At 33.1% G+C, this 26894-nt stretch overlaps 2 protein-coding genes across 2 annotated transcripts; one reads left to right on the top strand and one right to left on the bottom strand.

The window, feature by feature from the left end:
* Positions 1–3137: 3137 nt before the first annotated feature.
* On the bottom strand, positions 3138–13381 carry LOC115880636 (RING-type E3 ubiquitin-protein ligase PPIL2). Its single transcript, XM_030897915.1, has 7 exons — positions 12725–13381; positions 12353–12631; positions 9420–9568; positions 9215–9366; positions 6144–6333; positions 5938–6089; positions 3138–3525 (listed from the first exon to the last, which is right to left on the bottom strand). Exons 1-7 carry the CDS (start codon positions 13284–13286, stop codon positions 3444–3446), a joined length of 1566 nt encoding a protein of 521 aa, XP_030753775.1. The 5' UTR covers positions 13287–13381; the 3' UTR covers positions 3138–3443.
* A 271-nt stretch (positions 13382–13652) lies between these two features.
* LOC115880625 (ubiquitin-conjugating enzyme E2-24 kDa) lies at positions 13653–24824 on the top strand. The gene is made up of 4 exons (XM_030897907.1): positions 13653–13757; positions 18063–18322; positions 20478–20684; positions 24255–24824. Exons 2-4 carry the CDS (start codon positions 18067–18069, stop codon positions 24350–24352), a joined length of 561 nt encoding a protein of 186 aa, XP_030753767.1. The 5' UTR covers positions 13653–13757; positions 18063–18066; the 3' UTR covers positions 24353–24824.
* Positions 24825–26894: the final 2070 nt, after the last annotated feature.

Here is a 26894-nt window from a genome sequence, read left to right as displayed (position 1 = left end):
TTATTTAAAAAATGTTAGAAAACAAGCTTGTAATCCTGTAATTGACCTAACTGTTATGTGATATATTTCATTTAAATGTAATAAATTACTTTACAATTAAAAAAAAGTAAATTTAAAAAATATATTAAAAATATATTACAGGCATTAATTGAGATTTTTAGCATGCGAACAAACACGAGAGGCGCTTTATTATTTACTTTTATTTCTTAACATGACAGACGAAGTTCTAAAGGAGTACAAATACTAATATTATCGATCTAGTTCGCTGATTTCTCTAAAAAATAAAAAAACATTTAAATATTTGTAAAAGAGGACCAATTCATATCATCCCAGTATTCGAACTACAATATAATAATTGACTATTTGCGTTGATTAGTAATTGCTCCAAATACTAATAAAAACTTAATTTTGTATTTGTATGAGACAGTGTGGTAAAAAATAACGGCCTACTAAATTTTATTTCATTCTTTGACGAATTATTTTTTCACAACAGAGACTTTCACATTCATAACTAATTCAAATCCACGTTTATTTAGAATAATTTATTAACTAACACAAGCTGGCTAGCAATATTATCGTTTTAGCATCTGTACATTTTATAAATTTGTTACTTTTTAAAATTAAACGTTAAATGTCAATATTCCATGGGTATATTGATAAATGATGTCTAAATTATAAGAAAATGCATTTTCTACGAAAACTTGAAGAGATAGGTAAAAAATTGTATAATACAGTTTGACAGGCAATTAAATTGTGCATCTGATTCACCTAAAATATGCAGGGTGTTCCATTTAAGTTAAATAACTTATTGCCGTTTAAAGCTAGTAATTATTTAAAATAAATTTTTAGACACTCTGTATAAGGTAGTATTATTGTAACAGAAAATTTAGTAAATAAAAAAACTTTAGTATCAGAATTTGGTTTTAAAAACTTAAATACGCGTATAGTATTACATATATACAGGGTGACCCGGGCTGAGCGTGCATTAGAAGTTTCTAGAGAACCACAATATCTAGACCGGAGATTTTTTGCACATCATTGTTTCACAACGAGATCTATCGATTAAAAATATTTTCATAATGGCGGCACTTCCGGAAATACCAGAAGTTGACGACAACTTTCTTATTTTAAATGGGTGCCCCCATTTTTTATTACATACTTAAATTCTCTGTAAAATTTTATGAACTTTGATATCAAACACTCTATACCTAACATAAACCGTTTTTGAGAAAAAAAATATTTAAAATTTTTGGACGATAAAAACTGCCTGTCAAAAATATGTGTATAGTCTAAACGTCAAATTTAGTGATTACCACAGCCACTGTGCCATAAAGAGAAGACATGTGGCTATCTATTTCAAAAATTAAATTGTTTGAATGTCATATAATAATGGCTGCAGCTGTCATGGAATTGAGCGATTAAGAAAGTATCATAAATCATTTTTTTCAAATGGAAACCCACTTTTTTATTTCACTAGTGAAAAGGCTTTTCAATTCGTTACTTTTGGACTATACAGGTTCCTATACCTAAAATAAATCGATTTTAAGTTATTTAAAATTTAGTTTTAAAGCGTATATTTTTCTTGATTTTAACAACTAGTAGCCTATGACTTTAAACGTGAAGTGATTATTTTACTTGACTTGATTCGTATTGTGACACTTTGTTAAAAAAGCAGTATGTTATCGATCATCATTTGCAAGCCAACTTCGCGTTGTTTTTTCTTCAGGGTTGATACAGTACATTATTAATATAATTAATAATATCAACTATTAACACTTTTTAAACTTTTAAGCAACAGTATTTACAATATAGGAAATTCAAATAATTTGTTTTCTGACAGATGGAAATAAATTGTCTGACTTTTTGACACTTAATGTCAAAGGAAGCTAGATAAATTCAAGAAAAATATACGCTTTCAAACTAAATCTTAAATAACTTAAAAACGATTTATTTTTGGTATAGGAACATGTTAAAAAGTAACGAATTGTAAAATCTTTTCACTACTGAAATAAAAAAGTAAGTTTCCATTTGAAAAAAATGATTTATGATAACTTTTTAATCGCTCAATTCCATGACAACTACCGCCATTATCATATGACATTTGAACAATTTAATTTTTGAAATAGATAGCTACATGTCTTCTCTTTGTGCCACAGTAGCTGTAGCAATCACTAAAATTCACTTTTAGGCTATACAAATTTTTTTGACAGGTAGTTTTTTTCGTCCAAAAATTTTAAATATTTTTTTTCTCAAAAACGGTTAATGTTAGATATAGAGTGTTTAACATCAATATTCATAGAATTTTACAGAGAATGTAAATATGTAATAAAAAATAGGGGCGGCCATTTAAAATAAGAGAGTTGTAGTCAACTTCCGGTATTTCCGGAAGCGCCGCCATATTGAAAATATTTTTAATCGATAGATCTCGTTGTAAAACAATGATGTTCAAAAAATCTCCGATTTAGATATTGTGGTTCTCTAGAAACTTCTAATGCACGCCCAGCCTGGGACACCCTGTATACAGCATTAAAATTGTTAGTGGATTTTCTCAAAATCGTAAATATTTCAAAAATGGTAAGATTAAAGTGCGGTTAGCCTTAATCAGATTTCTCTCCAGCCTAGTCCTCCAACAATCCCAACACTCACAATTTCTAAAAATATAATCATTTTTGGCTATAATTCTCTGTGTCAAATAGTGTGAACAACCCTGTATAGCCTGTCTATGAACTCAGGGAAGATTTCGACAGACGACATCCAAAAAACAACAGAATATGCAAATTCCTGTTAATTAAAATGACAAACACAGCTGTCACTGTCAGAGTTCTTAACGTGGAGCAGACTATAACATGGTACAAAGAAAACAAGGTATGATCGATAGCGGCTCCAATTTCGTTAAGTTTGCGCATACCACCTGTGACTTCATACGCCATACAAAAAAATATTCATATTGTCACTAATAAAAAAAGACCTAAAATAGGGAAGAATTAGGACATAACCCCAAAAGTTATGTCAAATCATCGAGCTTGACACTTGAAAAATTATTTTCACATTTATTATGTCATCTGTTTGACAATTTGAAATTGGCGCGCAGATCTTGCCGACCAATGGTGCCGTTTACCACCTGTGACGTAGTGACCAACCTGCGCAATATTATACCTTGTATTCTTTGTATCGTGAGACTATAATATACATTTTTAAAAACTTAATTTAAAGAAATTGTTAAGTTAATACTACTTATAGCGTTAATATAACTAATATACTACCATACGATCTAAAAAAACGGCGTCAGCGATGGCTACGAAATGAAGATCGCTCTCATTTTATATGGAAAATTATGTAGGGAATGTCATCGATCGTCATTTCCAATGGGACGCCGTTTTTTTTTCGATCATATGGTATTTATACAAAGAATATAAGTTAAAATAATACTACAACATAATATTTTACCATTTACTAAAATTGAAAGAATTGAAAGTCTTTTTCTTTTTTGATAGTGTGTCAGGCTTATCCATTTCTGTATCTGGCCTAAAAATATTCATTCTATTTATATCCTGTTTAAGTTATAGTCTAACAGCTAGCAACGTTTTCGAGAAAGTCGACGGGGGTGTCACTTGTATGGGAAAACAGGCAACAGTCAAATTTAAACGTGCCAGGATAAACGACAAAGAAAGCAACATCTGCCAGGCATTGGCTTTTTTGGCTGACCGTGGCCATTTTGTCAACAAAGAAGCTGGCCGGCTGTCCTGGCAAGTGATTTAAAACAATTTTGCGTTTTAACAATATTAAATTACCATTTGGATGTATTTAATGCGATTATTCAGTTAACTGGTACCTAAGTCAGAAATTACACACAAATACTTTATTCGTAAATACAACTAAGATGTAAACGTATTTTTGTATTTTTAGATTTCAACTTTTGCAAAGACCCGCCGATAGAACTTGCCTGGTAGCGTACCTGTTTAAGTAAACGTATTATTTCCTGATAATAATATCAAAACACGTAAGTACCTCTATAATTTATGATGAAAAATGATTTTGATTATGTTTTATGTTATTTAAATACTTTCTAACCTCAAATAATAGTAAGATCCTTGTTTATATCGCACAGCCCGTTCAAAACTGTATTGTCTTCAAAAAATGTTTACAAAACAAACAATTATTACAAAAACAATGTCCTTTTAATCTGATTTATACCTCAGAAGGATGCCAGTAAAATTTTATTAAGTCAACATTATATTATTTGGCCATTAATATGCAAAAAGGAGCATATTGCCTTAACTTAAATTTTCTTTTACTTCTTTTGTGACAATGTTCTCTATATTCTCTATTTTGAGTTAGTAAACTTTTAAACGGGATGTACGATATATAAAATACATAATATATCCAAGGGTGGTATGATCTGATAAAAGTATTTTTTGATGCATTTTTTGGTTGTTTATGCACGTTGGCTTGGTTTATGTTTTATTCAGCTTATATTTATTTGGTATAATAGTTTTTTTTGCCTTTGGAATGGCATGCATTGAGGCTAGATAGTGTTTCATTAGATCGGAATTTAAATTAGCACATATTTTTTGTGATATTAGTAGGTCTGTTCCCAGAAGAATCCCTGAACTAAGAATCCCTGACTAGTCAGCACGTTTCTCATTGGCTAAAATACGTAGAAACCTGATTCTTCTGGGAACAGACCTAGTGTGTTATTATGATACAACTACTAGGTAGTTGTATCATAGTGCCTTATGCATGTTATTTACCTATTATACACTTATGTATTACCAGTAAATAGATGATAACATACTACTAAAATGTATTTTTAATAGTATGTTTATCTTTCCAATTCACTGGTTATTTGCAAAATGTATTTTGAACTAATTTAAGTCATTAATTGATCATCTTTCTTTTTCAGGTTCCGGGATATTTTTTTTCATTGTTAAAAAAATATATATATTTCAATATTATTGTAATATAAATCGCAGCTCTAAAAAATAAATGATATTGTTTACTAAATGTGTAATTTATTTACTATGAATTTTCTCTGAAAATAATAAGTCTTTAATAATATCATTGATTTGCTGTGTAAAGTTAATAGACATATTTTTTAATACTTTAAATTATATTAAAGTAATAAAAAATATGTTTATTAACTTTAAAATTTCCCCTCTTTTAAGCCCCGCCCCTCCAATTCCCCTCAATTTAGCTAGTACTGCCAGGCTACACCGGGTGGCGTCTGTTTCCATTTTTTAACATGAAGTTAGCATTTCTTTAATGTACCTATTCTCTGGAGAAAGTATTTTAAGACGTCTGGCTCTTTGATATATCTTTCACTGGAACAGCATGCGGCCCGTCTGGCTGCCGATACCCGTTGTGTTCACTACTGCGCATCGGTAGAAGAGCCTATATATTTTTTTCAATTTAGTCCTATAAATTCTAGTATTGAATATAAATCGAACATGTCTCCATAGCGCAGTGCGTAGAGTTTCCGATTACGAACCGAGGATTCAGAGTTCGAATCCGGGTCAGGCAAAGACTTTTTTATTTTATTTTCGTTTATATTCTAATAGTAAAGTATTAAACAATTCTGGTGATTCAAAAAAAAAATATTTAATACTTTACTATCAGAATATAAACGAAAATAAAATAAAAAAGTTTTTGCCCTGACCCGGATTCTAACTCTGACTCCTCGCTTGATAGGCGAAACCTCTACGCGCTGAGCTATGAAGACTCGGTCGGTTTATATTCAATACTAAAATTTAAAGGACTAATAAAAATATAGGATCTTCTTTCAATGCGCAGTAGGGAACGCAACGTTTACCGGCAGTCAGACGGGCCGCATGCTGTTCAAGAGAGCATAGTAAAAGATATATCAAGGAGCCAGACGTCTTAAAATACTTGTTTTTCTGACGTTGCTAGCTCTCGTACTATTAGAAGTAATTAAAATACCTCTTCTTGACCTCTTCTACCTGCTGTGGATTTATATACTTTCCAACACCACTCTTAAACGCTTTCAAAGGCGTGTTTCGCAGCATTTTCTTCTTTTTCTCTTCTTGTTCTTTCTTCTCTCGATTTAATTCATCCTCTCGTTCTTTGGCAAGCTAAATATTTCAGACAATCAACAGGTTACCTCAATTCTGGCATAAAACACTTACGATTTCGTCCGCTTCGTCATAAGGGTTGACGAATATTTGCGTTTTAAGTAAAACAATATCTTCGATCGGCCTGTCTTTATTATCTACTTCTATTCTCTCCATTTCGTTCAACGTTTCTATGCCTCCAACAACTTTTCCAAATACTGTATGTTTATTATCCAAATGTTTGCACGATCTAAACGTAATAAAACTGAAACCAAAATATAATAATAAAATAAACAACGCTTTATTGTACAAAAAGTAAGTATTGTAAAACATTATTATAAAAAATATCATACAATACAAATCAATTCAAAAAAAATTCACGTCATTAAAATTACAAATAAAACATACATGGACAAAAAAGGCGTATCAATAAAATTTTACAATAGGAAAATTGTAAATGGATATAATCATGTAAGAGCTATAAAATATTAAAGTTTTTACCCTTCCCGTACTTTTTCTTGTTTTTTTGTGAAAGTCAAATTTTAAAGCACATAGCAACGGTTCCTAAAATATCTTAAAAAATGTGTTTATTTTTTAAAGTTCGATGCCCTCTAACGGACAAAAGAAGCACTTTTGTATAGAGATAAATTGTGTCCAATGAACTTATTTTGATTATATTATCTTATATCACAGCCGCCCTATAATTTTTCAAATAATAAATATCTACTGGCGCAAAATCATAAAAACTAAAATATCTAAGAAAATCTTTGTCTGAGGGGTAGGCAACCTTAATAATATTTTGAAGATATATAAATTCCCCATTGAACACCGGAATAATATACTGGGTGTTCCATTTAAAATAAAGGAGTAACTTGCTTTTAAAATTGACTAATGTTCAATATTAATTCTGTCTCACCCTGTATAACTTTTCGGGTCAAATTTCAAGTTGGTTTAACATACAATGGTTACTGTAATTAAATACCAGGTTATACAAGTTCAACTAAAATTTAGGTAGCTGTTATCGAAATTTAAAATTTACTCTTAAATGTGAAATATGTCAATATCCTTAGATTTTAGGTATATGCTTCTTTAATAAAACTCACATTTATTTTTTTCTAGAATCCGAAAATCAATTAATATATAGGGTCTTCCATTAGAAAAAACACAACCTTGATGTGTAACTTTTTTGGGGGACACCCTGTATAATTCTAAATATTTTTATAAAATGCTTTCAGTTAAACTACATATGCTGCCAAAACTTCATTTCGATATAAACTACCGTTCTCCTTGGAGCTTCCGCGGCGTATGAGAGGCGCCACTCTATACAGGGTGGTCCGAATTGTATTCCGGAAACTTCGACAGCATATTCTGCAGATAAAAATAAGCAAAAAAGTTCATATAAATGTATATCCTAAAATGCTTAGTTTCGGAGATACAGGGTGTAGAAGTTTATTTTTATTTCGATTTTTTCCAAATAATTTCCAAGTAACGTCAATATTTGAATGAAAATTGGTATCTGGGAGAATTGTGACACGAGAAATTTGATTTTGATGTCAAAATTACTCCTATTTGCAGGGGGCGCCACCTACATGTGTTTTAACTGTTTTGAAGAGTAATAACTTTTCGACCGTACCTGTATAAAACCACTGACTAAAAAAATATACATTTTCATGACTTTTTATGTAAAAATAAGCACACGTTGAGTATAGTTATTTGACTGAAATAATAAATTTTTATTTTTTTAAATTAATCATAAGTTTTTCTGCGAAAAAATGATGATTAAACAATTTCTTTTGAACTTTTGACACAAAAAGGTTTCAAATTTATGATTTCAGTCTAATTACTATTTAGTCAACATGTTTAATTTATGTCAATGATGACAGGTATTGATAATTTCGATTCCAAATATCTCGAGAACCATTACTCGTAGCGATTTTTACCAAGAGACCTTTTTTATGTAAAACAAGTCGTAAATGTATATTTTTTTACTCAGTAGTTTTATACAGGTACCGACGAAAAATTATTACTCTTCAAAACAGTTAAAACACATGTAGGTGGCGCCACCTACAAATGGGAGTCATATTGACATCAAAATCAAATTTCTCATGTCAAAAAACACCCATCCACCAATTTTCATTTATTTGGTTAAATTTGGTTAAATTTTTAACTTAAATTGGTTATTTGGAAAAAATCGAAATAAAAATGAAACTTCTACACCCTGTATCTCCGAAACTAAGCATTTTAGGACATACATTTATACGAACTTTTTTACTTATTTTTATCTGCAGAATATGCTGCCGAAGTTTCCGGAATACAATTCGGACCACCCTGTATAGAAAGTGTCCCAAAAAAGTCTTAATAAAGTTTTAAGGTTTCCTTAAATTGCATTCTTTCTTAAATTTTATTCTTGCTTCTAGGTCTAAGGCTAATGTTGAGATCGATGCACTGAAATCATCAACGCAGCTAGCATTTGTTAAGCTGATTCATATTCTTGAGACTAATGTTAGTGTTAGGGTTAAGATTGAAAGCGTGAACAAACCATTAGACAAAGACAGAGAGTTAGATTACACAGAGACAAGTACGCGATAAAGAATATTCTAACCACACTAATGATTTCTTGCCTTATTTATAAAATAAATATACTTTTACTTGAAAATGGAATGTTATTCATTGTCTTTTTTTCTGCGTATTATTTATTGTAGTCAACAAATGTGGATTTATTCTTGCAGTTTTATTTCTGTAAAGGTAATGGTGCACAGGGTTTGGAAAACTATATGTTACTTTTAAAAACTACATAAACTATATTACATGTAGTTAATGGAGTTTATGTAGAAGTTTATGTAACCTATGTATGTAACGTTCAAATATCAAAGGTTTGAGGTGAGGTTATAATAAGTTGAAGCTTTAGAAAACACATAATGTATTTAAGAAAACAGAAGAAATATGGTTTGAAATATAACCATTCACATCATATTATTTAGACCTCTCATACAAAGGAAAATTATTCATAATATCAATACGTAGTTTATTAACGTAGTTTTCATCTAGTTAATGAACGGGAAAAGACGTAAACGTTGAAGAAAAACTACACCTAGTTAATCAGGTAAATTACGTCTTAATTAACTACTTCTGAACCCTGAACTTACAACTGAGATCCATTTGTATGCTTTCCGGAGTTTGCCATGGACAGTACGCCCCGCCCTGTGTGACTTAAATTTGGTCTAAACTCATCTTCAAATTTCTTTTTCCAAATAGAAGTTCCTCCGTTTCCAGTATTTGTCGGATCTCCTCCTTGAATCTTCAACATTGATTAATTATTATGAGCTCCTAATCTAATCAAAAAATGCATACCATAAAATTTCGAATGGATCTGTGGAACTTTGTTCCATTGTAATAACCATTTTCACAATGCTTTATGAAGTTTTCACATGTTTTTGGTACTTGGTCGCAGTAAAGTTCTAAGTTTAGCATTCCTAAATTTGTAACCAGTCTAACATATCCTAAAATCGTAGTATATTTAAGAACAAAATAAGAATATTTAATATACAGGGTTGTTCACCACATACGACGCGGAGTATTGTAGCTAAACTCTTAGATTTTTACAAATTGTAAGTTTTGGGTTCGTTGAAGGACTATTAGAGCTACAATTTAAAAATATTTTTACAAGATACAGAGTGGCCCAAATAAATAAAAAATATCAAAGTTGTATTTTTTTAAATGGAACACCCTGTATATTATTACATTTTTAGTTTCTACGATTAAAATAAAGGTAAATTTGATTAGGGTTTACCTCATTTTAATCTTACCGTTTTTGAAATATTTAGGTTTTTGCCATTAATTCAATATTTGTTTTTATCAATACAATAACATATCATGTGTCAACTTTTGACATTAGGGAGTTTCCGTTGCTTACAAATTGCAATTCCGGTTAACACTAATTGACAACTTTGACATTTCAATTTCGATTATCGTATATCGTAACCGCTAACTGCGGATATTTTACGGACGTTAGCCAAAGCCGTTAACATAGCGGTACGCATGCGCACTAGCGCAGTAGAACACAACATTGAAAAATACAGATCTGACCTAACCTCATTCTATTTTGTTTACGTTTTGATTATTTATTTTATATGTGTTAAACAAGTTTGGAATTCTTAGTGCTTCAACTAATCGAGGAATGTCTTTTTTTTCAAAGCGGAAATTAGCATCGCACTCTTGGTCAGATAATATTTCTAGGTTAAACTCCCCATAAAGTTCTGCTCGATATTTGATGTTGTTTTCAAATCCTTCCAACAGCATAGCATCCTCCAAATCCGATTTATCACTAGAGTCCAATAAAATTAAATTGTCCATCCTATACAGGGTTGTTCACCACATACGACACGAAGTATTGTGGCTAAACGATGATATTTTTACAAATTGTAAGTTTGGGGTTCGTTGAAGGACTATTAGAGCTACAATTTAAAAATATTTTTACAAGATACAGAGTGTCCCAAATAAATAAAAAATGTCAAAGTTGTATTTTCTTAAATGGAACACCCTGTATATTATTACATTTTTAGTTTCTACGATTAAAATAAAGGTAAATTTGATTAAGGTTTATTAAACTTAAACCTTACCGTTTTTGAAATACACTTCACAACTTAAAGAGATAGGTAAAAAATGGTATAATATAATTTGATAGACAATTAAATTGTGCATCTGATCCTCGTAAAATATAGAGGGTGTTCCATTTAAATTAAACAAGTTATTGCCGTTTGAAGCTAATAATTATTTAAAATAAATTTTTAGACACTCTGTATAAGGTAGTATTATTTTTATTATTGCAACACAATAACTGATCAGTAAATAAACTTCAGTAAATATTTAGTATTAAAAACTTTGATACCCTTGGAGAAATGAAGCTTTAAAATTTTTACTGCAATTTCACAAAATTGAAAATATTTCAAAAACGGTAAGGTGTAAGTATAATAAACCTTTATCAAATTTACCTTTATTTTAATCGTAGAAACTAAAAATGTAATAATATATAGGGTGTTCCATTTAAAAAAAATACAACTTTGATATTTTTTACTTATTTGGGACACTCTGTATCTTGTAAAATTATTTTTAAATTGTACCTCTAATAGTCCTTCATCGAACCCAAAACTTACAATTTGTAAAAATCTCATCGTTTAGCTACAATACTCCGTGTTGTATGTGGTGAACAACCCTGTATAGCGATATCCAATAAAGTCATATAAAGCACTTTCAAATCAAACAACAATACAAAAACCAAAAATCAAAAGACGCTACGGGCTGTGCTCTCAGTCAGCTGTCAGTTTTCGGTTATCGTATCGTATGTCGGCTCCGAATCGATGAACCAAAAGTCCGAAACCTGTTTTTTTATCTGTCAAAATAGCGGTTATGGTTACGTATCCGTTAACCGTACCGTTGAATTTTTTTAAAGCAACGAAAACTCCCTATTATTCCTTAAAACAAAATTGTATTAATAGTAACTTTCAATCTAGAGTGCCATGTGTTAAAAACACTAATTTTTAATCAAGGAACCTTGGAAAAATATGTTTGATCGTCTAATGTTTTTAGTGTCTTAAAAGGTGCCTAAATCGTATTTTTAATCATATCTCAATTTTTTTAAATGGAACGAGGGTGGCTCATTAGCATATTTGGAAAAAGCACTAATAATTTGGTACCACACACTTGGTATTTCGAGTCAAATTATCGTTATGAACTGCATATTACAATTTCAAATAAACCATATTCAAAAATGTCAAAGGTTGACATATGATATGTCATTCTATTCAGAGGGTCATTTTCTATCGAAAAAAGCAACAAAATACTGATGGTACCATTTAAAAATCAAAAAATGTAGTCATTTGTGGTGAAACAGGAAATGACCAAAAACAGTTGAATACATCAATCAATCCTAATTTATGTCATATATACTAACATACTAAATCTCGTTCTGTAATTTGAAAAAATAAAAAAGTTATAGGGGGGAGCCACTTTTCAGACGAACCCGGTATATGTATCTTAGAGGAAATTAAATTAAAGGGAGTGAAAGAGTGAATGTGCTCTTTTGCCTTTGTGAGTAAAATACTTAAATTAGTATTGCATACATTACAAAATGATGTTGAAATTAATCATATGTTTTTTTTATAGCTGTATTGCAATGACTAGTAAAAAAATGTAATTATGATGGCTTACAGAGAATTAATTTTATATAAAACGTTAAATAAAACAAAACTAATCATTTATCAATATAGTTTCCTTAAACAGCATACCTTTTTTCTTTACTCTTTCATATCGTACTTCATCCTCATGTCTAATTGCTGCCTCATGAACCAAATTAGGTTGCATGGATGTTGATGTAAAACTTGCTGCTACGGCTCCAGTAGAGTAATGAGCAGCATTAAACTTATCGGCCTTCAGATTTGTTGCAGTTTTATTTATTTCGATTGTTGGAGGTTTGTATTCTTTCTCTAATTGTGTCAAAGTGTCTCTCGTCTCCGGGTTAATAGATTTTAATCTAGCTTGAGAATTTAATTTGTCATTAATTTCATCTGTAAAAAAAGCAAATAAAGTATTAACAATTTTTCCTAAATCATAATCTCTTTTAATAATTATAAAATATAAAATTAACAAAATAATGTTACCTTCTGTTTCCACCCTTAGATTATTCTTTACATGGTGAAACTGTGATATATTAAATTTTGCTATGTTATTAGGATCTTGCAGAGTAATTATATCTTTCCTCTCAAATGGCTTATCGTTAATCAGGTCTTTCCAATTGCGATTCTTTATATTTAACTGTTCGATAGCTTCCATCAAATAAACATTTCCTGTGGTAGCAATAGCTGCTATATGAGAACTTTTAGTAAAGGCTCTAAGTAATACTGGGCATTCAAAATTTCCATCGCTGTCTACCTTCATATTTAACTGGACTAACGAGTGAAAATCTAATGGTTTTCCAGTAACCGGATTAATCTTAAATTTCTTGAGAAATGGGATAAGTGCATCCAAGTCAAAAATATTTCCATCTAAATCACAGAAGGGCACTTCAAATGGTTGCAAAGATAAGCAGCAATGATCAAAAGGTAAGCGTTTGAAATTTTGTTCATCTTTCGCTAGGGTGCCTGACTTTTTACCACCATATAACGTAGTCCATTCTGTATACGTTAAATACATTTTGTCTTTTTGATGCTGTCGCTTCCCCATTTTGTTATTTTTCAATTAATCCTGCGATAAAATATCCAAAAGCTTCAAAGGGAAAGTTACAAAAATGTAAATATTTTTTTAATTTTTTAGGTTAGATTTTCCAGTCAAAAAATGTCAAAACATCAAATAAAAAATCTCAGGGCAAACAACATAAATACATTACAGAAAATATTCCTAATAAATATTTTATATAAAATATTTTAAGTAAATATATTAAATACTTATAATCACTTCAACTAATATAAGATTTACCGAGTGATAATAAAGGTAATAATAAATCACAATATTATTTGAAATAGTTTACCAAAAACGATTTTTATTCTGATTTGTTCTGCTAGGGATATTTGTATGTTGGCGATCTTGATTTGACCTCTCTGTTTTCGAAGTTCGCCCGTTCGCCATGATTAGCCGTCACTTCTGAAAAAGGGAGTGTAAATTTGTTTTTAGTTTTGCAAGTGCAGAAATTTATTGGTATGTATAATTATTATGATACATTATTTAGTAATAAACTTTATTTAGAACGAGCGAACATCATTTATGTATCACACTACTTTTTATTACAATGCCAAGCAAATTGGTTCAAGTGGTCAACTAGTTCTCAAAATAAGATTCGATATCTAAGAAAATAATTCAGTGTAGTGTACACATTTATGTTTACCGGCGCATTTAATGTGTAAGTTAAAGTGTATCTAGAGGGTATTTTAATTATTTCCATTAAAAATCTCGTTCCTGGAGAATTGAATCAAAATGGCCGACAAACGACGGGATCAATTTTTAAGAAGGGTCGTTTAGCTTTCTACCTTCTAATGATCCAATTCTTGATGTCGTAAAACCGTTTAATAAGCTATTCACCCGTATTACAGTAGTTTATTAACCTGCTAAGATATTATCACTGTAAATCATACCTTCTTTCACTTAATCAAACAAAGGAAGCATTATTGACTTGCAGATATTCTTTGCCTGATTTTATTGTGACAGAAATAATTTATAAACTCATTATTTAAAAGCAATAGAGATAATAATGCATACAAATATATGAAGTATGGATCTAATATACTGATTAAAACTTTAAACACTTTAGGTAGCAATAAATTTGTTATTACATTTTACAGTTATATTAATCTTAATATAAAAGTTATAAGTAAGATTGTAAGATCAAAAAATTATTAAGTTCGGTTAAGTTGTAGTTCTGGAATGTTGATTAGATAGATATCTATGTAACTTAAAGGTAGAATCTTAATAAATCAATACACTTGTTAACATTTTTGATATTGCCAGTAACTGGAGAAATAATTGGTTCTTCAGTTATTAGACTAATTTTAGAGTTGTTTCTTAAAAGAATCATAAATAGGAGTACCTAATCAGTCTTAAAAAAGTTGTTACCAGTCTGTGTAACTAGGGGTTTTAATAAAATATTGAAATTTGACATGTAGGTAGGTCTTGACGCCCACATACTGTATGGTTGAAAATAAAATTGGCATCAGGTTTCTTTAAAAATTACTAGGTATCATACATAGTTCATATTATTTTTATTTGCATTTCTAGTCTTATTAGGGACTTCATTGCAAGTTAAAGTCTGACTAGAAAAAAGTCATAATCCTTGAGTTATTGTTGGTACATTGATATATAAATAAAATCAGAAGAAACTGCTTCGATTAATTCTAGTTTTCTAGCTTTTTCTCGACTGGAAAGCCAGCCACCGGTAGCGGCTAGACAGCTAACTTTTAAACCATAAGGATATTTCGAGATTTTTCATTTTTTCCTTTGGTTATAAGCTTAAAGCTACCTAAAATTCTAAATTTGGAGTTTGTGACACATCTAGAAGTACCTTAGAATTTTGATGATCTGTCAGTGAGTCAATGTCGAAATTTGACAAGCGATAATTATTCATAAACTATGAGGGATAATTACTAGATATTTTGGTAACCTAGCCAGCTATAGTATGTCTTCAAGTATAGTGAAAATTAATATTCTTGCTTTATCCACAACGAAATTACAGGGTGGTCAAAAGTGCCGCTAATATCTTTGAGAAAAGGATGTGTACAGCTGTGCTAGATTTGGCGGGGGCACTGCCGTGCCTCCAGATATATACTGGACCACATACTGTATGGTTGAAAATAAAATTGGCATCAGGTTTCTTTAAAAATTACTAGGTATCATACATAGTTCATATTATTTTTATTTGCATTTGCATTTCTAGTCTTATTAGGGACTTCATTGCAAGTTAAAGTCTGACTAGAAAAAATTCATAATCCTTGAATTATTGTTGCTACATTGATATATAAATAAAATCAGGAGAAACTGCTTTGATTAATTATTCTAGTTTTCTATCTTTTTCACGACTAGAAAGCCAGCTACCGGTAGCGGCTAGACAGCTAACTTTTAATCCATAAGGATATTTCGAGATTTTTCATTTTTTCATTTGGTTATAAGCTTAAAGCTACCTAAAATTCTAAATTTGGAGTTTGTGACACATCTAGAAGTACCTTAGAATTTTGATGATCTGTCAGTGAGTCAATGTCGAAATTAAAGAAATTTGACAAGCGATAATTATTCATAAACTATGAGGGATAATTACTAGATATTTTGGTAACCTAGCCAGCTATAGTATGTCTTCAAGTATAGTGAAAATTAATATTCTTGCTTTATCCACAACGAAATTACAGGGTGGTCAAAAGTGTCGCTAATATATTTGAGAAAAGGATGTGTACAGCTGTGCTAGATTTGGCGGGGGCACTGCCGTGCCTCCAGATATATACTGGATACTGGAACAAGTAGCAAAATTTATAAAATTCTTATACAGGATGTCCTAATATTCCGCGGAAATAGAACTTCTCCGTATTTTTGGAATCAAAGTTCATTGGGCACAATTTACCTCTATACAAAAATGCTTCTTTTGTCCGCTAGAGGGCATCAAACTTTAAAAAAATAAACACATTTTTAAGATATTTTGAGAACCGTTATTCCGATTTGAATGAGATTTGGGGTGCCTACGTTTTGCGAAATGCTTTAACATTTGATTAACAAAAATCAAGAAAAAGTACGGGAAGGGTGTAAATTACCCCCACCCCATAGCTTTATTTACAAATTGAACTATATTTAAGACACCTTGTACATACATATATGCTCTCCATTGCTATTGTTACAGAGGGACAAGAACAAAGAACTAAAACGAATATCCTATGAACCATGATCTATGTTCATATTGCCTTAAGTTTTTTTTTTATTTTGATACTCTTGTAAACTTTAAATTATGTGTAATTTCAGACATATTTGTTTAATTTTTACTCATATATTAACAAAATAATATGTGCAATTTATGAAAAATTGTTGGATCCATGCAAGATTCATCTTGTCTACTATATTTTAATTGAGCCATATGTTTATTTTATCATAAACTTTCGATATAGATAATTACAAGATTATTATTTTCTACTTTTTGGAACTTTTAAGTATTTGTTTATGCTGGGTGCGTCTCAAAAGTGGCTCATCCCTCATCCCTATATCTTTTCAGTTAAAAAACGAGATTTGGTATGTTAGTATGGTTTGGTATGTCATAAATTAGGATTGATTGACATATTCAATTGTTTTGGTTGTTACATTCTGAATAGAATGTCATGAAAATCATATTTTAAATTTTAATCTAGAGGAGTGCCATGGCTATGTTAAAAACACTAATTTTTAATCAATAGGCCTTGGAAAAATAAATTTGATCGTCTAATGTTTTTAGTGTCTTGTTCTGGCCAGTTAAAAGATGCCCAAATCGTATTTTTATCATATCTCATTTTTTCAAATGGAACGAGGGTGGCTCATTAGCATATTTGGAACAAAAATAAAAACATTTTTTATCCACGACTCGTCTATAATTACTTATTATACATGTGTTTATGAAATAATAATAATATTCATTAATCACTAAATGGTTCCATTATTCACCGCTTCCACGGATATCTCGATCCAAACTCCAAACAAGAGCTATTTGAAGCTTTTAATGTCACTTTTTGCATTCATCTGTGGGGTGTTTGTAAAAGATTTTGAAGCTGTGAAGATTTAAAATATTTTTTCCTTTTTAATAAGTCTCTCATGTTATATCTCGACATGTAAACAAATTATTAGACACCATTACGAAGAAACAAATTACATCATTTTCTACTCTAAAATTCGATTTAAAAATTTGAAGTTTTAAATTTCACTTTTTGCTTTCTAAAATTCGATTTAAAAATTTGAAGTTTTCAATGTTATTTTTAGCATTCATCTATGGGGGGTTTCAAAAAATGTTTTTTAAAAATAAAAACTTATATTAATATTATCTAAATTTTTTTGATAGTCCTGAATAAAGTATAGTATTCTACTCGCATATAATGGCTGTTATTCACTTGGATGATTTATGACACTCGCCTGCGGCTCGTATCATAAACTTCATCTTCGTGAATAACAGCCACCATTATATGCTCATTGAATAATATACAATTTTACGAATAATTTGGTACCACACACTTGATATTTCGAGTCAATTAAAAGTTGACATTTGATATATGTGATTCTATTCAGAGTGTCATTTTCTATGGAATAAAGTAAAAAAAACGAGGGTAATTTCTGGTGAAACAGGAAGTGACCAAAAAAATAATTGAATACGTCAATCAATCCTAATTTATGTCACATACTAATATACCAAATCTCTTTTTTTTATCTAAAAAAAAATAAAAAAGTTATAGGGGTGAGCCACTTTTGTGACGCCACCCGGTATTTTGAATACTGACTAGGTTTTCTTTTTAGGATTATGTCTGCAGCTGGATCAAGCGGCTCCGGAAGAGGAAGAGGCAGTCAAGCAGCAGTTGGCGATCAAAAGGAGACTAAAGAAGCCAAACCAAATCCCAAGATGTCTAAAGCACTGGGTACTTCAGCCAAGCGCATCCAGAAGGAACTGGCCGAAATTACTTTAGATCCGCCACCAAATTGCAGTGCTGGTCCTAAAGGCGAAAACTTCTATGAATGGGTGTCCACAATCTTAGGACCTCCTGGATCTGTTTATGAAGGTACCTCGTTGAAATATCATTTTCATTTACTCCGAAGTGTGAAGCGAACTTGTAACGCTTTTATAAAACGTCGTAATGTTTAATTGGATACTTACTTACTGCCATTACTCGCTAACGAGTATTTGACAGGCATCAGACGATGGTTACGCAAGGCGTTTCCTGTCATGAGCTTTTCTGTGACTGAAAAGCCCGATACGTGATGTTATCTCTCTTCCGCACTCCGGACATTCAAAAATCTCATTACTTTGTTGCCTCTTTACTTTTTGGTTGTCGTTATTACTGAATTTACAATTCTCCTCTCCATTCCGTTCTATTGTGCGCTGCTTCCTGCTACTGATGTTGCATACTTATCCCCTTTAAGTTTTCATGAAAAACATCCTTGTATCTTTTCTCTACAAGTTCACCATAAAGAAGAGATTTCGGTAGGCGGTTTTCTTGCATCCTGCATACGTGGCCAGCCCATCTTAAGCGAGATTTAGTAATCATGACTTCAGCGCTTTCGCAGCTTGCTTTTTCAAGGACTGATACGTTCGAGACGTGGTGATACCATTTGATTCTTAACAGTTGTCTAAAGGTGGGTATTCACACTCAAAACACTCCGAACGAACCAAACGCGCCGCGCGCTTTATCTAGTTTGTGTAGTGAATACGTTGCGCCGAACCGAACCGAACGCGCCAAACATTTTCCGAACCGGACGACCGGCAATCGTTTTATGACGTATATAATTCCAACGTACGGCACGTAACCTCACTTTGCGTATCAGCGATTTGTGGATTTGTGCAACTATATTTTAGTTTTTGTTTTCTCTTTAAAACAATGGGCAGCCACTTTTTTAAGATAGTATATACAAAATTTAAAAGAATTGGAACCAGTACCTCACATGTAGGAGGAGGATGGGGTCTGCTGGTTTTCTAAGCTAAAAAATGAAATTAAGATGCACCAGTGTAATGCAGCATCTCTTCCAGATAAAAAGCATTCGTGGGTGGAGGGAAGACATCACTACTACTATTATTATTTTGCAAAAGCCTTGACCTCTTTCTGTAAAATGTAGATGAACGTCTAAATGCCATTTTAGTGTTTTTTTAGGCATAATAAAAAAAAATAAGTTTGTTTACAAAAACTTTTTATTAGGTTATGTTCATGATGTTTATTAGGCTACTTAATGGGTTGTATTTACGGACGTAAATAGAGATACGTAAATTAGGTTAAAAATATGAACATAAAATACAACAAAATATAATTGGACGTTACTTTAGGGATTATCAGTGAGACGTATCCTATTCGGACAACAGGTAGACGTCGGGCTAGTTCAAATATAGGTACGTCGTGCAAGCCAACGTTGGAACGACGTTGGGAAATTAATAAAAATGGTACGTTGTTATTTTGTACGTCGACAGATCGTTGGATTTACCGACTCGGATCCAACGACGTCGCTTTTAATAGGAAAGCGACGTCACCAGTCGTATCACCAGCACCCGACCTAAATTTGCACAAAGTCTGACGTCGCTTCAGGTCAGATTTAGTTTGAAGTCAGATAGATGCTACTTGGGCTATTTTATTAAATTAATAATTAATTATTAAATTAATTAAATTCTTCTTATGCATATAATCTAGGTCACTAAGTAAGGCCATATTATATTGACGGCTCAAAAAGAGGCGTCTTGCCCACATTTTTCGTCCTTTCCTTTTTTTCTCTTTTTTGTTACCCGCTAATGCCTCTATAATTAAAAAAGCACCAGCGGCTATGGTAATATCAGAAGCATCCTTATCGACAAACACACTAACACACACGGTTTGACATAATTTTTGCGAGAACTTTTCCTCCGATGACCAGTAGTGAAATTCCTCTGTAGTTTCCGCAATCTGATGCTCTTCCTTTCTTCTTAAATATATTCACTATATTCGCGTTGCGTTGCGTAATTGGACAAAAAAATTAATTGGCAGACTAAGTGGGCAGGTCGGACTTGGCCGTCCAAAATACGAAAGTTTTTTTTCCGCAGATTGGTATATAGGGGGCTCTTAAGCTTAAAGAGTTTGATGAACTGAAAGAACCGTTAGTAATTAATAATATTCCATCATTTCACTCTTAATTTGTATTGTCTCTTTTAACAGAATATTTCCGGTAATATATTAATTAATGCTGATCTGTTTTTAGGTGGCGTGTTTTTCTTAGATATCCACTTTTCTCCAGAGTACCCCTTCAAACCTCCAAAGGTTACTTTCCGCACCAGGATTTATCACTGTAATATCAACAGTCAAGGAGTGATTTGTTTAGACATTTTAAAGGACAATTGGTCACCTGCATTAACTATTTCGAAAGTGCTGCTTTCCATTTGCTCTTTGCTGACTGACTGCAATCCAGGTAAGATTTTAAGGGCTCTATTCCTTACAATATTAATTTATTTAAAACTAAAACTGTTTTATCCAACTTCTACTGTATAACAACTACAAAGGTTCAGAGTAGTGATGGGAATACCGGTTCCACATGAGTCGCGTTACAATAGGGACCGTTCCAGAAAAATACCGCGATTATGTAACCGAAGTTCCAACTTCCAAAGTGTCGCGTTCCTCGCTAAAAATATATCTAACTTATCTATATTTGTTGATTAATGTAACTTTTATCCGGCACTCATTTTCCAAATATCGAATTTATAATAATTGTGTATAGCCAATCTATCTCATTTTTAGAAAAACTATGACATTCCTTGTTATTTTCCATCAATTTTCGTTTAAATAAAATCAACGGCTCATATATGTGCATTGCAATATAATATATTTAATGTTAAAATCTAGAATAAAGTCCAAACTACTGTCAAAAAAAAAATGTTTATTGACCTAACCCAACATTAAAAATAGATATAAACAATAAAACTTATATAAATGTATAAAAGCAACTAAAATTTTATTTTATTTGCTTTTGCGTTTCATCTTTCAAACAACGCTATTTTATACCATGTCTAGTACATACCAAAAATCGCTATTTTGAAAGTAACGTAGCGACGGGAGCACCAACGCCAATAGTAACCGACCAAATCGCGACAGGCAAAACCGGAACCCTAGAAGCGCTCCAGCGACTGCTGGAACGAAGTACGTCACCGCCGAGGTCGAGCGTTGATAGCCAGTTACAGCAGGGACCAGTTACTTCTGTTTGTGCAGACGGAACTACGGCTCTAGCCGCTCTAGGAGCGCGACGGCTGAAGCGAAATTACGTCGCCGCCGAGGTCGAGCGTCGATAATCAGTTACAGCAGTTAACAGTTACTTCTGTTCGCGACAGGCGGAACTACGGCTCTAGGAACGCGAAGGCTGGAGCGAATACGCGCGACGCTACGTATACGTATTGTGACGCTCCCCTGTTTTTGAGAAAGGTCACGGACGCCGAGTTGCCTTGTTTCGGTTCCTCGGGCGCCACCCCCAATGTTTAAAGTGTTTGAGAGACCACTAGTGCCAATACGGGTAGCTTTTATACAGTGGAGATACCAGGGAGTGATGAGATAAAAAGAAAATAAAACACACAATTAACTATAACCTAACACTAGGTTTTTATTTAACTAATTAATTATGTACAAAAGTAATCAAAGCAATTTCGCGTTCTTTAATTGTAACAATAATAAAAATAAAATAAATATTTAGTACCTCGCAGAGCAAAATTTACACTAACAACCGTACCTCTAGAGTTTTGATCGATTATTCCCGAGATGCAACTCTCTGACTGATTCTATCACGCGAATTCAAAACGCGTTCCCGAAATGACGTTCTATTAAATAAGACGACGCGAGTTCCTGATCGACGTCGAATTTAGCGGCGTCCTAATGAACACAGACACGTAAGTACCGGAGCAACATACTCTACTATGACGCGACTCTTTAAACGGCGGCGACGTCGTTACAGGCGTCCCGATGGTCACAGCTAAATATTTCTTGGAACGGCGTCCGTTTTGACAACGAAACACGAACCTCGGATCGGCGTCGACGTTAAAAGCGTCCCGTGATACCCAAACGCGAGTCCTGGATTGATCGCGAAATTAACAGCGTCCTGTGGGATATACACACGCGAGCCCTGGATCGATCGCGAAATTAACAGCGTCCCGAGGGATACACAAACGCGAGCCCTGGATCGATTGCGAAACTAACAGCGTCCTGTGGGATATACACACGCGAGCCCTGGATCGATCGCGAAATTAACAGCGTCCCGAGGGATACACAAACGCGAGCCCTGGATCGATCACAACGTTAGCGACGTCTCGGCGAGTTGTACGTCGTTTGGATAAGCGCAGCCCGTACACACACCGCCCGCTCAGGACAACCTCGGGATTTCGGCGAGATCCCGTCCAGCGTTATTGATGCAGGGTGTCGTCCGGACGACACACCTAGAAAAATACGAGAGCTACAAAACCAGCCTCGGGATTTGGCGAAGTCTTGTTTTAGCTCCGTGAACATTCGCGACCCGGGCGTTTACTGAACTACCTTAACCGTTAGCTGTCTCACTCTCTCCCTTTTAACAAAAGAAATCGTTCCTCGCGTCCACGTGATCCGATCAAATATCCCCCAGCCTCCGTAGAGGTGCACAGTTTGATCTACCTGATCGCATATAAGTTTTGCTATGTCTTTGCGCTCGCGCGATTCTTTCAAATAGCCTCCAGCCTCTGTAGAGGTGCATAGTTGCGCCTATCTGAGCGAATATACATATCTCTGTCTCCCTTATCCCGGTAACGCGTTAAGGCAGTAAAGTAAACGTCATTAACAATAAAAGAATACGACCTACTCTCGATCACTTTGGCGGTGGGTGCTTACCTTATACAGTGCGGCGACAGGCGGCTGGCAGCAGGACACTTGGCAGGGCACTCCGGACTCGAACCTCACTGTTTCACGTGCGACCACAAACTGTCTCTCTAGAGCTGCTGTAGCCGAGGTACTCGACTGACGCTCCCCTCCACTCAACCTGCACTGGTAGGGAGAGCGGCGCAAACGTCTCGGTTTCTCGCACTGAACCACAGCGACCAAAACCGATCAAAACTCTCTTACAAAATGGCAAGAAATATTTAACTTATTTAATTCAACAATAGAAACACTAATGAAGTTCATTACAATAATGAGTTAACAATAAAATACACTGCCTGTCATTATTAAAAGAGAATCAAGTCTCTATTATTCTAGTATAATATTAACACAATATACAGGGTGTCCTAGAAATTTTATGAACTTCATTACAGTATGCTACGTATACCAGTGTCAGTTACTACTGTTGATGACCGACGATCGCGACGGCTGGAGCTAAACACGTTGCTATACGGTTACTACGGTTCAAGCTAACTTCAAGAGCGATTATAAAATAATTTATTTGCAAATTATAAATAATTTATAATTTTGTCGTCATTATGATCGTCGTTCTTCAGTAACAAGTTCCTGATTCGTTGTGAAGCGGGACACGACGTTACAAAAAAATATCGCTCCAAAATCGCGTTCCTCAAATACCGAAACATCACGAGTCACAGGGCACAGAATAAATTTTAATAACGCCAAAATTATAATGAAATAAGCGATAGTCTCTAAAAGAAAAATTAAGAGGCTTTTTTAATATGGCAACACTGTCGCTGTCAGATCCACACCGTCTTGGATATGCCTTCGCTGGCCGAATTAGAGAAAATAAGTGTTTTAATTTTTAATCGTTGACCGCAGAACGATTGGTGTCTCCATTGTAGAGCACTTGAGGCGAAAGAGGAAATTAAATCAGCCTTGTCACAAATTCGCTCATTAGGTTGCGTATGTTGCCAGTTCTTTCAATTGAAGGTTTTAGTTTTTATTTAATAGTTGACAGTGATATAACTATCAGAAATATTGTGGTTGTTTATCAGTGAAAGAGATGAGATTTATTTCAATTCTTGTTACTTTTCAAATATTTCGGTGTATCCTAACATTTTTGTTTTTGTTTCAGCCGATCCTTTAGTAGGTAGTATAGCAACTCAATACCTGCAAAATCGCGAGGAACACGATCGCATCGCTCGACTTTGGACAAAGCGTTACGCAACGTGATTCCGTTGCCCCCCGAACGCCCTTCCATCGATGTTCCCAGGGCTGCCAGTACAGGCAGAAACGGTATTTTTTTTCTCTAAACTCATGAACTAGTAGATTTTTTTACGATCCTTGTAACGTATCTCCTTGTTTTGTAATCGTACGCGCGTTACAAAATCTCCGAGACGTTATTTATGTTTTAAACATACCTATTGTAGTTCTGAGCAATATCTTCCCCGTTTGTGCTTCGGGCAAATGCATTGCCAATTTAATTTGAACTTTGATATTATTAAGGAATTGACTTAGTTGTGATGATCGATTGTTTAGTTCAAATTTACGTAATTTTTTTAAAAAATAAATTGTTTTTTTTTTGTCATTTTAAATGAATATATAGATATTGTCATAAAAATTCTGGCAATGTATCTGCCAACTTAAATGTATGGAAGTTTGTTTTGTGATGGTTTTAGTATACTGCAGTTGCCAAAAGTCTACATATATCGGTCACTGGTAATTTTTTAATTAAATAAGTGATTGATCTTTTTGTATTTAGCTGTGTATTGTACTTTAAGGCGACGTATCTGTCTTTCATATCAAACTGGTTCTTAATTTCCTGATTCAGTGTTACCAAGATTATTAAAACCATGTTTTATACAGTAGTTCAAGGAAAATAATTTTGCTTTTATATTAAAGTTCGATTTTCACGCATCCGTTATCTGTTGATGCGATGGTCCGACGGCGCTCATCCGTAATTTTTTTACTCCAGCCCGTCAACGGAGAAAGATTGTACAATAACGGACGTTTTGACACTTTTGACAAATTTAATCTAACCTTAATAAAGATATATTAAAGAAGTGTCAACTCTGTATTAAATCGTGGAAACACAATACGCCACCGAAAGCCTTCGTGGTCGTCTGGAGAACTAATTTTCCAATTGACAGGGTGACATGATGGCTAAATTTTCATTTCCGTTTCCGGTTATTCAATGGCGGGCCCTCTTTCAATTCAAATGTATTTTGTATTTTTTATTATCATAAATAAAACCAAAAAATAATTTATTCACATATATTTATTTGAAATATGGAACAACGTGGCTAAATAAATATAAAAATATAGAGGATTGTATTGTTTCAATATCAATTAGTTAATTATATGCACTTTTAACGTAAATTAGTTAAGGTATAAGCATGACTTACAGTAATTTGTAAATAAATACACGTAATCGCAGACTTCAAGGACAGAAAACGGATACAGGAACATGAAAACGGGAGCCTTACACAAAAACCTGAAAACAGAAAAACAGATTTTTTAAACCAAAACTAACAATGTAAAAATATGAATATAAAATATAAATATACTAGGTCTACACTATGATGCATTTAGGAAATTTAACAAAACTTGAAAATAAAATAAATATGAAATAAACCTAATTTCCCTTTTACATTTTAAAATAAAGATAAATAAAAGATTTATCGTATTATAGATAATAAACCACACATACTGCAGATAATTAATGTGGGTTATAGTTAAAAATGATCTTACCTTGAAGTAAGTTGTTTCCATTTTCAAAAAAATTGCCGATCAAAGAGATTATAACACCATTTTCTTGCATCTAAAAAATGTAAAAACAGTGTTTATTTACTACCTATTTTTCATATACATGGGACATACCTACTACTGCAGAAACGTCATTTTCTCCAGGATTCTTCATGTAATATATATTTTATATACTTTATTACCTCTATATTTATAAATTTCAGCCGAAATATTAAATTGAACTTCCAAAACGAAACTAAACGGAGTGAATTAAAATGGCGTCAAATAGATTTGTTCGATTTGTTCTAGAACAAATCTGTCAATCCTAAACTGTGAAGTTAGACAGAAACAATGCTGTCCTTGTCTAGGCGGCCATACTTGTCGTGAGGAGAATGACAGGAATGACACTAATGACTGTTTCCAATTTTCCTATTTCACTGTCACCCCCTGAGTACGAGAGCTAGCAACGTCAGGAAAAAGAGAATTTTAAGAAAGCTGGTTCTTTAATATATCTTTTGTTATGCTCTCTTGACCAAAGTGCGGGCCGTCTGCGTCTGGCTGCCGGTAGATGTGGGGCTCACTACTGCGCATCAAATCTATGTGTAGCATGTATAGTTTTATAAAAAAAATAGCAAAATCGCATCATTGTATCTAAAGCATTGCGACTGTATGATGAATATCCCGCTATAGCTCAAGAAAGGGGAACAATAGATCTGTAAAAGGTGGGTATTCACTTGCAATAAAACACTCCGAACCAACCAAACGCGCCGCGCACTCCAAACAATCTGCAGCAAAACATTTTCCTGGAACGCTTTGAACAACCTGCAACAAAACATTTTGCGTTCCGCCTGTTTGCGGTGTTCGTTGCGTTCCCACCAGTAATCAGTGTTAGTGTGTTTGTCGACATGGATTGCATCTGATAGTACCATAGCCGCTGGTGCTTTTTTAATTATAGAGGCATTAGCTTTCTATCTTCTAAAACTCGATAGAAGACTTACCCTATATTATTAGCAATTACCACCCAAGCATC

This window comes from Sitophilus oryzae, unplaced genomic scaffold (assembly GCF_002938485.1).
Source record: "Sitophilus oryzae breed Bouriz unplaced genomic scaffold, Soryzae_2.0 scaffold_1081_pilon_pilon, whole genome shotgun sequence".
Taxonomy (NCBI): Eukaryota; Metazoa; Arthropoda; class Insecta; order Coleoptera; family Curculionidae; genus Sitophilus; species Sitophilus oryzae.
This window is presented reverse-complemented; position numbering and strand designations above follow the sequence as displayed.

Bases quoted from the DNA above. Each gene is read 5' to 3' on its own strand.
- LOC115880625 (XM_030897907.1), top strand. From the start codon at position 18,067: ATGTCTGCAGCTGGATCAAGCGGCTCCGGAAGAGGAAGAGGCAGTCAA. The intron at 18,323-20,477 runs GTACCTCGTTGA...ATCTGTTTTTAG, and splicing joins TCCTGGATCTGTTTATGAAG to GTGGCGTGTTTTTCTTAGAT. The intron at 20,685-24,254 runs GTAAGATTTTAA...TTTTTGTTTCAG, and splicing joins GCTGACTGACTGCAATCCAG to CCGATCCTTTAGTAGGTAGT.
- LOC115880636 (XM_030897915.1), bottom strand. From the start codon at position 13,286: ATGGGGAAGCGACAGCATCAAAAAGACAAAATGTATTTAACGTATACA. The intron at 6,334-9,214 runs GTAAGTTCAGGG...TTTTGGTTTCAG, and splicing joins CATACAAATGGATCTCAGTT to TTTTATTACGTTTAGATCGT. The intron at 3,526-5,937 runs GTATTTTAATTA...GAATATTTTTAG, and splicing joins GTAGAAGAGGTCAAGAAGAG to GCCAGATACAGAAATGGATA.